General features: G+C 46.3%; 1 protein-coding gene across 6 annotated transcripts in view; it reads left to right on the forward strand.

The window, feature by feature from the left end:
* Nucleotides 1–13,882, forward strand: part of WDR17 (WD repeat domain 17) — a 533,217-nt gene that overhangs the window by 34,302 nt on the left and 485,033 nt on the right. For 4 of the 6 annotated variants that reach the window (XR_003852810.1, XM_029578033.1, XM_029577857.1 and 1 more), the window contains exon 1: nucleotides 6,440–6,934. Coding sequence is in view for 3 of the 6 variants with exons in the window: in XM_029577857.1 (XP_029433717.1) it covers nucleotides 6,884–6,934 (51 nt within the window). In the remaining 3 variants the exon portion in view is untranslated. Of the gene's footprint in view, nucleotides 1–6,439; nucleotides 6,935–13,882 lie in introns of those variants that run through there. The other 2 variants (XM_029578099.1, XM_029577946.1) reach the window with 1 other exon arrangement.

The following is a 13,882-nucleotide window of genomic DNA, read 5'->3' on the forward strand; positions in this document are numbered from 1 at the left end:
GCTGATGGGAATTCCAGCTGAAATGCTAGCAGTTGCAGGAAGCTGTTTCCGGCGGTGAAGACAGTAGCCCTCTCTCCCCACAGCTGGAGACTGGAGCTGTACTCAGCCGGGAGGGGCTGAGCTTAGGTAAAGTTATAAAAACAAAAAAAATGAGATTAAGGGGGTAGAGAGTATTAAGGACCCCTCCCCCATTCCTGTCTCCAAAGCCTCAGCACGCTGATCTGACTTGATTCCCACCTCCATGGAGGGTTTGGGGATCACAGCATCTGGCAGGTTGAGCAGCCTTTTTAGGCTAGGCCCCATTTTCGGGCTTTCCTGTGGTGCCGCATGGTTATGTTCATGTGTTTTTGTTCTGCACATGTCCGCCGCACATTTGGGCCTGCAATTGGTTCACATCTGCGTGTCCAGGTGGGGCGTTTGCCTGTGCCGCGTACTTGGACATCCAGGTTTTTTTATATGCGTCCAGGTTTCAGACGTCCAGGTTTGTGTTCAGTTTTTGGACATCAAGGTTGGGCGCCTGGGATAGACATTCTTTTTTCTTGGCCGTCCTTATTTTGGACTGACGAGCAGTTTGACGCTCTGTTGTCCAGACGTTGTTGAGCTTGTTGATAGTGGACGCATTCCATGGCCCTGGTGATAATGAAGCCTGAGTGCCTTGTGCTGTGTGCTGCTTGCCATGTTAGGGCATTGCACCCTGGTGTTTCCTCTAAAGTGTGTCAGCGTTGCCTGGAGGTTCAGGTAGAGTTCTCTGGTGGATTTTGCTGTCCCTGACCCTTCCCTAAAATAGTGGGAATGGGGCCGGAGTGGGATGTGTCAGATGTTTCAACTGCTTTTGAGGCCTCCCTAACTGGATCGTCAGCAGGGGAGGAACACTCAATGGGTACTAGACCGCTGCCCCCCTGCTTTTCATGGATTCTTCCACCTTTTTCTTGGATGGAATATTTTTCAGGGGATACAGTCCTTTCTACAAGACATTAAAGGTGGAGCCAACCAAGGTTGACAGTCTGAGATTGCAGACTGTGAGATCCCACAAGGCTGGTGGAGCGGGCAGGCGCTGGGGTACATCTTGCCCTGCTGCGAGGCATTATCATGATGACATGAATAATGATGTGAATCCCTGCTCCCTGGAGGTTAGGGATATTCCTCCGGTTTGGAGCCATACAGGAAGTGTTCCATTTCTTCTGAGGGATGAATTGACATTTCTGGGTTCCAGATGCTGAAGGTTATTGATGGTACCGGGTGCTGAGACCCCGGCTGAGCCAGGAAAGATTCCCATTTTGATTTCTTCTGGTAAAGCCTCATGCTTTTTCCCCTATATTGGAGGCCATTCCAGAATTGATTGATCTTGAGTGGGATGCCGCTGAAATGAATTTTAAAGGGGGCTGAGTCTTGGAAGGAATGTACCCCCTGGAGCCAGCTGCAAGAGAGCAGTTATCCCTTCCAAAAGTGGATGCGATTGTATGTGCTGTCCCCACCAAACTATTATTCCCGTAGAGGGAGGAGCAGCCTTGAAGGATGCACATGATAGAAGAATTGAGGCCATCCTTAGGCAAGCATTTCAAGCAATGGCATTGATTTTGCAGATAACATTTTATTGTTCCCTGGTGGCTCGCTCTTGTTTACTTTTCTCTCAGGAGGTCGATGAATCTGGTGTGAATTCCAGGGCAGTAATGGAACCAGCAGCTGCGTTTTTGGCAGATGTGGGCTGTGATTTGGTCTGCTCCTCAGCCAGAGGGGTGGCTTTGGTGTTAGCGACCAAGTGTCAGTTATGACTGGGTGGCCGATATGACCTTCAAGTCCAACCTACAAATTTGCCCTTAAACACTTGCTTTTGTTTTGGAGCGAATTGGAGAAAAAGACCAGGAAATGGGGCTAGTCCCAGGTTCCTCGATTGCTGGAGAATAAGAAGCAGATGCGATGTCCCTTTAGAATGAGAGTTGTTCTAGGGAATCCAAACGTTTTCTACCCTACAGAGGAGTGGCCTTTCAGAGGACTCAAACTTTGGATAGGTCTCAGTCCTTTCATCCCAGACAGTCCAGACCGTGGGTCAATATTTCGTCAGATCAGAGGGCCTTGGAGGTGGTACGAGATGGATGTGCACTGGCGTTTTTGTTGTGTTCCTTAGGACATCTTCCTGCCACTACGCACAGAAGAGGCAGGCAGTACAGCATACATTGTCAAAGCTCCTCTGTCTGAGGATTGTGGTTCCACTGCCTATGTCTCAGAGAGAAAATACAGGCAAATATTCCATTTCTTTCATTATGCCCAAGAAGGTCTCTTTTTGCCTCATCCTGGATCTCAAGGGGGTCAACTGACATTTGTGGGTGGCTCGTTTTCACATAGAAACTTTGCACTCCGTGGCCATGTAGTTGGGGGAGTTTCTGATGTCCTTGGTGTTGTCCGAGGAATACCTGTATATCTCCCCATCTGACTAGAGCATCAGCGATTTCTACGTTTAGCAGTTTTGGGCGTCATTATCAGTTTCGAGCGCTACCTTTTGGTTTGCCCACCATGCCTAGCACCTTTTTTCAAGATGATGGTTGTGGTGGTGGCAAAGTTGAGAAAGGGTGGGATTCTGGTCTACCCTTACTTGAACCAATTGGATGCTTGGGGCCAAGGTTCTGGAAGAGAGCCTAAGCTCGGTTGGGTGGTGAACCTGCCCAAGAGCAGTCTTTAGCCTTCCCAGTCGCTAGAGTCTCTCCGTGTCTGGTTCGACACATAGCAGGGCAGGGATATCCTGCCAGAGGGTCGTGTTCAGATGTTGATGACGCAGGTGCGTCTGTTGGTGAACATAATACGCCCAATAGTGTAGTCCTATCTAAAGATGCTCAAATTGATTGGCGGCGACCCTGGAAATGGTACCGTGGGTGACGGTGCATATGCGTCCTCTTCAGCGCACTCTGCTGTCTTGTTGGAGCCAACAATCTCAGGACTATTCAGTTCAGCTTCATCTGCCAATGGAGGTCTGCAGACGCCTGCGGTGGTGGTTAAAAGTGGATCATCTGAGATAAAAGGGAGTTTCCCTAGGCTCTCCGGACTGGCTAGTACTCACGACAGGTGCAAGCCTCCAGGGTTGGGGAGCTCACTGTCTGGAGCAGGCAGCGGAAGGGCGCTGGAGTGTAGAAGAGTCTCTCTGGAGTATCGATCGGCTGGAAGCCTGTGCGGTCTGGTTGGCATGCTTGCGGCTGGGCAACTGAGAATCAGGCGGTTCGAATATTGGACAATGTGATGACAGTGCTTTGCATCATTTGGCAGGGTGGAACCAAGAGCCAGTAAGTGTCACAGGAAATAGCCCAACTTATGGAGTAGGCGTAAGTGCATCTTCAGGAGATCTCAGCCTCACACATTGCAGAAAAAGACAATGTAAGAGCGGACTTTCTCAGCAGACAGAGTCTGGATCCAGGAGAATGGGAATTGTCAAACGAGGCGTTTCAGGTGGTAGTGGATCATTGGGGCCTCCCGTTTCTAGACCTACTGGTGACTTCTCGCACTTGAAAGGTTCCTCGTTTACTCAGTCACAGGAGAGATTTGTGTAGGAGTGGCTGGAGGGCGAGCTGACATATGCCTTCCCCTGTGGCCCATGTTGGGCAGGGTGATTAGGAAGATCGAGAGTCTCGGGGGATGGTGCTTCTGGTGGCACCAGATTGGCCCAGGAGACCATGGTATACAGATCTGTGAAGGCTCCTAGCAGTCTTTCCATTCCGGCTTCCGGCGCACAGGGATCAGCTGCAGCAGGAGCCTCCTCTTCACGAAGATCCAACTCAATTTTGTCTGATGGTATGACCCTTGAGAGAGCTCGCTTGTTGAAGTGTGGATATTTTCTGCAGTGATTGCTACTTTGCTGCGAGCAGGAAAGTGTTCCACTTCCTTGGCTTATATGCAGGTTTCGTGATTGTTTGAGGCTTGGTGTGAAGATTGAGAGGTTGTTCCTTGTTCGGTTTAGATCTCGCTCATTTTGAAATTCTTGCAGGATGAATGGAATGAAGGGTTGGCCCTTAATTCCTTGCAGGTACCAGTTTCGGATGTTACCTGTTTCAGGGGTCAAGTGAATAGCGGTGTTCTGGTGGCAATTGTTCAGCGCGTAGAGTATCCAATCTGCTGGCCTTGTGATGGCGGGCGCTGCCTCCTTTGAATGATTCCGGGGTCAAGACAGATGCTTACTGTTCTTCCTTTTTGCCCAAAGTGGTTTTGGATTTTCACCTCATTCGGTCCATTTCCCTGCTATCTTAGGACAGGGAAAGAGATTTGGAGGTATATCACCTGTTGCAACCCTTGGATGTCAAGAAGCATATCATGAGGTATCTGGAAGTTTCTAACATTTTAGGAAAATGGATTGCTTGTTTGTTCTTCGGGGTGGAAGTAAACAGGATGAGCCGGCTTCATGGACTATAATAGCTTGCTGGATTAAGGAGGTTTTCACAGCCGCGTATGTGGATGCTGAGTAGCCATTGCCTAGTCGGGTTAGAGCTCATTCAGCTAGGGTTCAGGCAGTGTCATGGGCGGAGGTTAGATTGTTGTCTTCCGACAACGTTTGCTGAGTTGTGACATGGTCCTTATACGCCTTTTCCAGGTATTATCTTCTGGATGTGCAGGCTCAGGAGGACGCAGCCTTTGCTTGTGCAGTTTTGACTGGACCACGGGCAGCCTCCCACCCTGACTGGAAGTAGCTTTGATACATCCCACTTGTTCTGGATTCACCTGTCTAAACGCTAAGAAATGAGAAATGACTACTTACCTGATAATTTCCTTTTCTTTAGTATAGCTATATGGATACACCTTCCTGCCTTTGGTTGACGGATGGTTGTGCTATTGTCCTCCTGCAATCCTGTGTGTTTCCAGGGGTTACTGGTAAGTGTTAATCCAGTCCCTAGACTAGTTTTAATACATTGTTTGTCTGAGCTCTGTATTTCCTGTTGACTGAGTGCTGGAATGGTTATCTGTTAATAATCAAGTTTTGTTAGTCTGTCCACATCTGGCTTTTGCAGAGAATACTGGCGGGCTAATGAAATTGCAGGGGTATTTATACCATGATGTCAGCTTTGCTCAGTCTCCATCTGCTGGTAGAGGTGCATAACCCACTTGTTCTGGATCCACCTGTCTATACCAAAGAAAAGGAAATTATCAGGTAAGTAGCAATTTCTCATTCTGTGGCAAACCTGATAGGGTCTTAGGGCACTCTGGTTGAGAAACACTGGAATAAATGAGCTATGCTATGGAATCTCTATAGTCTTTCTCCCAAAATTATTTTGTTTATTTGTTTTATAATTAATTATTAGCTCTATGGAACTAAAACACATAACGTTTTATTTTTCTTGGTTACATGAATGAAAAATAAAATATAAATAATGAAACACTGTGAATCTATTCTTTGGAGTACTGGCATTTCCTGAGTGAAATATAAAATTTAAGGACAAACTAGATAACATACCTGGCAATTATGGTAATTTCCTTATAATTACGTAAAAGTATGTTTCTGAGCCTAAATCTTACTAGAATGCAAACACCATGCTAACAGACAGGCCGATTCTGTAGGAAATGCGGGAGATCGGGCGCTCCGTTTTGAGCGCCCACTCTTCCGACACGCGCCCAGCCACCTCTCCTGGGCTCGCGATCCTATGTTTAAATTCGGGGTCACACTAAAAGGAGGCACTAGGGACGATTTCGCGCCCCTAGCTCCTCTTTGGCCCAGGAGAGATGGTTCTGGTAGCGGGTTCAGGAACCCGATGCTAAAATTTTAGGAGCTTCTGTTTTCAAATCCGCTGACAGCGATCGGTTAAGAAAACTGATGCTGTTAAAATATCGCTAGGTTATTAAGTTGGAGGGTGTACTGACAAGCAGTATTTTCTGCTTTTCTGTATACTTTTATGAGCGTAAATTGTGAGGATTAGACACACATTTTACTTTTTGAATCGGGGTGACTGACTAATAGCCTCATCAACATGCATTTGCATGTGATGAACAATTTTAGTTTTCAGGGGATTTGGCTCTGAGTTTTCGAAGCGCTAAATCCCTTACAGTAGAAGGGGTTATAGACTCCCATCGAAAACACGCGGCCGAGCGCACTTTACAGAATCGGCCTGAGAGTTAAGAACATAAGATGTGCCAGACTGAGTCAAACCAAATGTTCATCCTATCTCTGATAGTGAGCAATCTGGGTCACGAGTACCTGGCAGATCTTAAAGAGTAGATCCATTCCTTGTTACTCATTCCCAGGAATAAGCGGTGGCTTTCATAAATCTGTACCTTTTCTAGTTCTGCTATAACATTTTTTAGATGGGGTGAACAGAACTGCATACAGTACTCAAGATGTAGTTGCACCACGGATATAGAGACATTATGATATTCTCCTTTTTATTCTTCATTCCTTTCCTAATAACTCATTACATTCTATTTGCTTTTTTTTTTTTTTTTGACTGCCACTATACACTGAGCTGAAGATTTCAATGTATTGTCTTCTTTGACTCCAAGATCCTTTTCCTGGGTGGTGACTTCTAATACGGAACCCAGCATTGTATTTCTATAGTTAGGATTATTTTTCCCTATGTGCATCAATATGCTATCACTGTCTTGTCACCCTGCTAGCCTATCAGTTCCTTCCCCCTCCCATTCACTGACCATTGTAATGTAATCTAGAATTCACTTCTATGTTCATCTTTTGTTCTGACCTGATTATTTTGGTTTTGACCTGAGAAAGGGAGTGCTAGCTCCCAAGAGGTAGTGATGATATGCACTGTATTAAGTTAGTCCAATAAAAAGGTATCACTTTAGATCATTTGTTTTTTTTTTGTTGTTGTTTATTGACCTTTTATTTCCGTGCATTCAATTATAGGGCCTTACAGGTTAAGCCTGTCTTCATCGTAGAATACTTGTTCCCAGCCCTTCAATGAGTGGATCAGAACTTAACAGAAATTGGAAGTGTAATCCACTTGTAAAGGTAGGGTTACACTATTACATATACAAATACTGAACATTTGATCAGTTAGCAGACTGAAAAGAAAATGTCTGGAACAGACAAAAATATATATTGAGGCTCAGATATTGCAGGTTTGTATTATCAATGAAAAAATGCATTTGAAATAACATTCTCAACAGTTTTATGCTGCTCTAAGTCTTTGCTGACCTCTACTGGAAAAAAAATAATATTATAAACATCAAATTTAGCAAACCTCCATTGTTCTCATTTTACATCCTTTAAATATCACCCTCCTCTAAAAGGAGATTCAGGAGCAATTTTTAGAGCCCCAAATGCAAAACAACTTACTCATTTTTAGTGTATTCCTTTAAAATTTTTCTTATGCATTTGCTTTGTCTATACAGATATCTTCCAAATCATTTGAGCTAGGGCAACCACATTTTTAGGATAGGTATATCTGTATACAAGCTAGAAACCAAAATAATAATTTTCAGTATGGAAACTTATGGAAGTTTTGCATGCACATTCTTTTTGAAAATTGGTATGACTTATCTGCGTATTTGGTTACAAATGTATATGGGCTTTTACAAAATTGACCCCAGTATGAATGGAACTAGCTCAAAATTGAAAAAAAATTAATACTTTTTTCTTTTAAATTTATGAATCTAGTATGAAATTGAAAAGAAAAAAATAATTTTACAAAGAAAGCAACAAAAAAACACTTATTAATTCCACTCATGCTTTCAGCCAGTCATTTTATATTGTGCTGGTGGAAAACACAGGTGAATAGAACTGATTCTGCAGCATTATGTGGCAATTTTCTGGAGAAGCTATCACCAAAAGACTTGCACCGTAATGCTACAGGAGAAACTGCAGCATACGTAATTCTGCCCGGTAATACATACACTGCTTAAGCCTATGAGAGAAACAAGACTGCAGCAGTTTTAGTAGATATGATATTCAAATATTGTTAGTTTACCACTTATGATGGTGTGGACTGCTGAGGGTGTAACCCAAAATCAGGAGTGGGCTGTGCACAGACAAGGTGAGATTGGTGGGTTGCAACTGGAGCATTAACAGGGTGTCTTCTGCTTGTGATGGCCATCTTCTACTCGGTTTGAGCCCTCAGGTGCTGGTGGCCTGCAGGACTAGGACAACAGGAAACACAAGGCATATGTGGAGACAAGGATAAACTCAAACCTGGAGACATGAAGACACTCACAGAACCAGTCTGGATACATTACGAACAGGATACATGAAGCAATCTAGGACAAATCAGGAACAAGAAATGTAGGACCAAACATAAGGCAACAAAGTAGGGCAAACACGACCACAGTCTAAGGCCACGAAGTAGGTCCAAGGCTGGATTTAGGCATAGGAAACATAGGTGCATATCTTGGGCATCAATTCTGAAGAGATCTAAAAATGGGCACTTCCCCTGCTGTTCTTTGAAATGCCCTTATCCCCTGTTCACAGTGTATAGGTTCCATAATCTTAAATCAGGCCCTGAGTAGGACTAAACAAAGAACCACATGTTGGACCAAGTTCTAGCAAAGTATTGACAGTGAGCCTGGAATATAACTGTGTCTACACAGGATCTAAGTGGCCACCAACAGAAATTGTGGGCCATAGAGCTGGAAGGACTAACTAAGAGTGTTTGAGGCCCACAGAGACCCTCTGCTGGCAGGAGGCAAGACTGCCCAAGAGGACCTCACACCACCCCTTTTTCTTTTTCATGTTGGAGTAGGGAATGAGGGTAGTGTGATGACTTTTTAGGAAGACATGCATATTGCATTAAAAATATATTTGCGGTCAAATTGGTCTTATGCCTTCTGTTTTAGATGAGGACAAATAATAATGCAAAAGAATATTTTTGAAATATATAATAGGAATGGCTGCACTTCTTTGAATCATGGAAGAAGTCTTGACCACATTTTATTCTAAGATCTGTTTGAATTGGATAGCTATCCTGGATAAGTACCGTATTTTGTTGATACAAAAATTGATTTTTGAAAAAATATTAAGTTCCAAGTTGGAGACCTACCTTTTCCCTCCATGCTGATTCTTTAAACAAAAAATATTGATCTTGGATTATGATCAGAAAAATAATTTCTACCAAACCTTGACTGACCACATACTATTCACTCAAGTCAAAATTTACAGGATCCAAAAATCTGACTTTCTAATTAGAAGATGTCTTAAATGAATGATGAACTTTTACTTCATGGTGTTATATAGAGTAGTTTTAGGTTGATGTTATGATTCAGTGAAAACAGCTCTGCAAGGTCAAGTATAAAGAGAGAGGCCAGACCTGGATGACTAGGCTTTTTATTCCCCCTCCTGCCACCCACCCCCACCAGACTGGCGATTTAATCATTTCAACTACTGCTGTGTTATCGCACCAGAATATCATCCTCCTCCTGCTTAATATGAGGTACCTCACATCTGCAGGGCCTACACAACTGGGAAGAGCTTGAGGAAGGCGATATTGATTGTGACACCTGAACCCATCCACTCACTTAGCCATGAGGCTGTGCATCATGCCCCTTGACAACAGACCCCGAAATCCAATGTGTATAGAAGCATTGAATTACAGGGAAGATCAACACTGGAGACAGAAGAGGGAGCCACATTGAAACTTTATTAAATTCTGAGATGAAGGCTTCTCATACTGCCTTATCTTCTTTTGATGTAGTAGAGTCCTGGATTCTGTGACTGTCATGTTGCATACCTATTGTGATCAGCATAAGCCTCTGTAAGAGCATTTAACCCATAGGAATGACACTGCATGTGAATCCCAGAGATCCAATGAGTGAGCACAGTTGCTTCTTTGCTGATAGGGTCTCTCATACCATTCTATTCCTTTTTCTTTATCTCCTATACCCTCCATCTCCTCAGATTCCTCCATCTGGGATGGAGGATTGCGATGGTATGGAATGGCGGATGAGATTTTTAATTGATGTATAATGTATGCAGATGTTACCTGGTTGAGATTGGGTTTATATGAATTTATTTAAAATATCTGGTTCACTGCCTTTTCAGTTCTCAGGAATCGCCAAAGGCGGTGTAAAATAAACATGAATAATAAACTTTCAAATAACAATAAACATTTGTGCCATTCTCCAAAGACAAGAGGATGGTAGTCCTTGCTCATGGGTGACACCATCAGACACACTGAGCATGCTTAGCATGCCGCCCTCCACACGTCAACACGGGGTCCCTCTTCAGTCTGTCTTTTTCCGTGAAGCTAAAGCCTCTCGGCTGTGGAGCTCGCACTTTTTTGCTGTGGAAAATAACTTTTTTTTCTTCCTTCCCGAGTCCCGTTGGGTCCCTATGCATGTTTTCACGTCTTTTCTCATGGTATTGGTAGTTTATTTTGGTACTTTGCAGTCTATTATCGCCTCCCAGTGGCTGCCGAGCATCAACTGCGCACCGTGTTCTTTTTGCCATGACGTCATCTGGCTTCTGCCACTGCCCCCAGTGCCCCCAGACGATGTCCATCACAGACCCCCACAAGGTCTGTCTCATGTGTTTGGGGGCATTGCATGACGTCTGTGGCTGTAACCTTTGTGCCCAGATGACCCCCAAGGGTCGTCGGGCAAGCCTGGAAAAATGGAGAAACTGTTCGGCACTAAAAAATCAGAATCATCAACTTTGGTGTCCGGGACTTCAATGCCGCAAGGAAAGGGAATCTCGGCCTGACCCCCTCTGTGTCCCCTCTCTACCAAGCTCCAGCCGAGCAAGATTGATATCTTCACGATCCAGATTAGGTTTCTCTCCATCTCCATCGATTCCAGGATAGGACTGAGGTGAGCACCAGGAAAAGTCCAGGAAGCACCGACACCAGTCTTCCTCCTCAAAGACCTCAGACCATGGGAAGACATCGACGTCATCTGTGCCTGCCCTGAAGCGGTCCCTTTTGGAGGCTGTTGTACACCCTCCGGACATCCTGAGGATTCTTGGCGGTCCCCATCGATACCGGTGGAGGGTTATGTCCCTCCACCACGATGCCGGTGGCAATCCAGTTCCTCTGCCTTCTCCTCCTCAAGTCATCTTGTCCTTGGCAGCCTTTGAGGAGGAGTTGGAGAGACGTGTGCGACTGGTGGTTGGCCGGGCACTGCAGGGCATTCAGCCTCCAGTTCCACCGGGGCCGCCACCACTGCAGGAGCCAACTCTAGTGGTGCTTGCATTTCTGTTGGAGCGGCTGGACCTACTGCTCGGTGTCTACCGGTGCAGTCAGCTTCGATGCCCCGAGTCCCTTCACTATCGAAGGGTGCATTGCTGCTGCCTCCACTGGTTCCCATTCCAGTGCGTGATTCCTTAGATGAGGAAGGTCCATCGGGGTTGACAGCATGATGCCCTGACAGGCGCTAGCCCTCCGGGGCCTTTGGACCTGGTACCCTCGGAGCCATCGATTCCCCTAGCGCTCCCGATGCCTATGGATCCACTGGTGCCTTCAGTGCCGACTTCGGTTCCACTGATGCTCCCGAGACTGCTGGGGTCTCGGCTTAAGAATCCGGTGGGGGCTCCCCCTCATGTGTCTCCGGGCATTCAAAGTCAGGAGGAAGCCCCACATAATCCTTGGGAGGGAGAGGCATCAGTTTCCTCCACAGAGTAATCTGGGGACCTGCCTTCCGAACCCTCTCTATCAGAGGAGAGGCGTAAGTCCCCACCAGAGGATCTGACTTTTGTTAGATTTGTGAAGGCCATGGCGGAGTCTGTGCCTTTCCAGCTCTTAACAGAGCAAGATTTTAGACATAAAATGTTAGAGATCCTGCAATTTATTGATGGTCTTAATGAAGTGGTGGCTGTGCCAGTACATGACATTTGTTAAGTAGCTAGTCATTTGTCTCTGGGAACATCCCATCTCCATCCCTCCAGTGAACTGGAAGACAGATGCGGTATATCTAGTCCAGCCCATCACAGGTTTTGAATGCTGGCCGCTTCCACACCAGTCTGTGATAGTGGAATCGAACTTGAAGAAGGCAAAGAGGATCTGGACTCGAGCTTCAGCCTCCCTCTGGGTCGTGAACACAGAGCTGTTGACGCTCTTGGATGGCAGGTATTCCAGGGCTCAATGTTGGCAGCCCAGGATTGCCTGCTATCAACTTTATATAGGCCAATACTCCAGAAACCTCTGGAAACAAGTCCAAGATTTGGTGGAACATCGCCCACAACAATTTTAGGACAAGTTTGAGAAAGTAGTTCAACAGGGCCTGGAATGTGACAAGCATGGAGTCCGCTCTGTGTATGATGTGTTTGAAACCGCAATAAGGGTTGTGGCGGCCAGCATTGGGGCTTATCGCATGGCCTGGCTGTGCCTTTCCGACCTCTGCCCTGAAGTGCAGGATCGTCTGGCGGATCTTCCCTGTACAGGAGAGAACCTCTTTGGGGACAAAATTAAATAGTCCTTCTCTTGTGCCACCATCTATCACAAAACCCTTCAACAGTTGTCAGCCAGCACTTTGGACATTCAGCCCTCGGGCAAGAAGCCTCCCAGACAGTATACAAGATGCCCATTTTACCGGCCACGAAAGTATTATCCGCCAACATCCAGAGCAAGACCCCAGCGGGCGCCAGCTAGATCAAGGGCACGGCAGCCCCGTTCTCCTCAACCAGCCCCTGCCCCACCTCAGAATCCTGCCTCAGGGTTTTGACTGGTGGCGAGGGGGTTTGAGCCAGCAAACCCTACCCCAAGACACCTATTGCCCCCACCCCCAGTGGGGAGCTGCCTGCAGCTCTTTGCCGACCGATGGATTTCAGTCACCTCGGACAAATGAGTCCTGTCTGTCGTAAGGCAGGGGTACAGTTTGCATTTCCAAAGGACTCCTCCCCATTCTCCTTGGTGCTTTTGGTGGAGAGATGCAGAGAACCAGCAGATACTCGAGCAGTCAAACCAGTGCCGCTAGGCCAGCAGGGAGATGGATTCTACTCCAGGTATTTCCTGATTCCCAAGAAAACTGGTAGCCTTTGCCCCATACTAGATATGAGGGCATTAAACCATTTTCTTGTAAGAGAAAAATTCAAGATGGTCTCGTTGGGAACCCTGATCTGGCTCCTCACTCTACTCCCTCAATCTCAAAGATGCATATGCCCATATCTCCATTTCTCCCTCAGATTGGAGGTATCTTTGATTCTTGGTAGAAGAGGAACACTGCCAGTATCCGGTGCTGCCTTTTGGCCTGGTGTTGGCACCCCACGTCTTCACAAAATTGCTATTGGTGGTGGTGGCCTATCTCAGGAGGCAAGAGGTACATGCCTTCCCTTACCTCGATGATTGGATCATCAAGAGTGATTCCAGGCAGGGGGCGTTGCATTCCCTACATTCTACCATACATGCCCTGGAGGGCCTGGGATTTCTAATCAACTTACCCGAAATCCCATCTCCAGCCATCACTACAATTGGACTTCATTGGAGCCAGGTTGGGTAGTGTCCAGAGGAAGACCTTCTTACCCCAAGACCAGGTAATGACCCTCGCTTCTCTGGCAAGGGTAGTCTCCTGCAGCCCTCATGTTTTGGCACACCGATATCTGTGCCTTTTGGGGTACATGGCAGTGACAGTTCATGTCACACTGTTTGCTCGGCTGCAAATGCACAGGGCACAGTGGATGTCGCGCTCACAGTGGCGCCAAGCCACCCAAGATGCTGGGGGTCGTATCCTAGTCACCACTGCACTTTGGCAATCCCTCATGTGGTGGGAAACTTTATCCATTCTGGAGAAGGGGATGCCTGTCTAGGTCTTTCAGCCCCAGATCATCCTCACTACAGATGCATCTCACACGGGTTGGGGAGCCCATGTTGCAGGCCTAAGCACCCAGGGCCATTGGTCCGTGCAGGAGCGATATTTCCAGATAAGCTTCCTGGAGTTACAAGTGATCCGTTTCGCCCTCAGGGCGATCAACAAAAGTAGTCCTGGTTCAAACCGATAATCAAGTGGCGATGTGGTATTTGAACAAGCAAGGCAGGAT

Source organism: Rhinatrema bivittatum, chromosome 1 (genome assembly GCF_901001135.1).
Source record: "Rhinatrema bivittatum chromosome 1, aRhiBiv1.1, whole genome shotgun sequence".
Taxonomy (NCBI): domain Eukaryota; kingdom Metazoa; phylum Chordata; class Amphibia; order Gymnophiona; family Rhinatrematidae; genus Rhinatrema; species Rhinatrema bivittatum.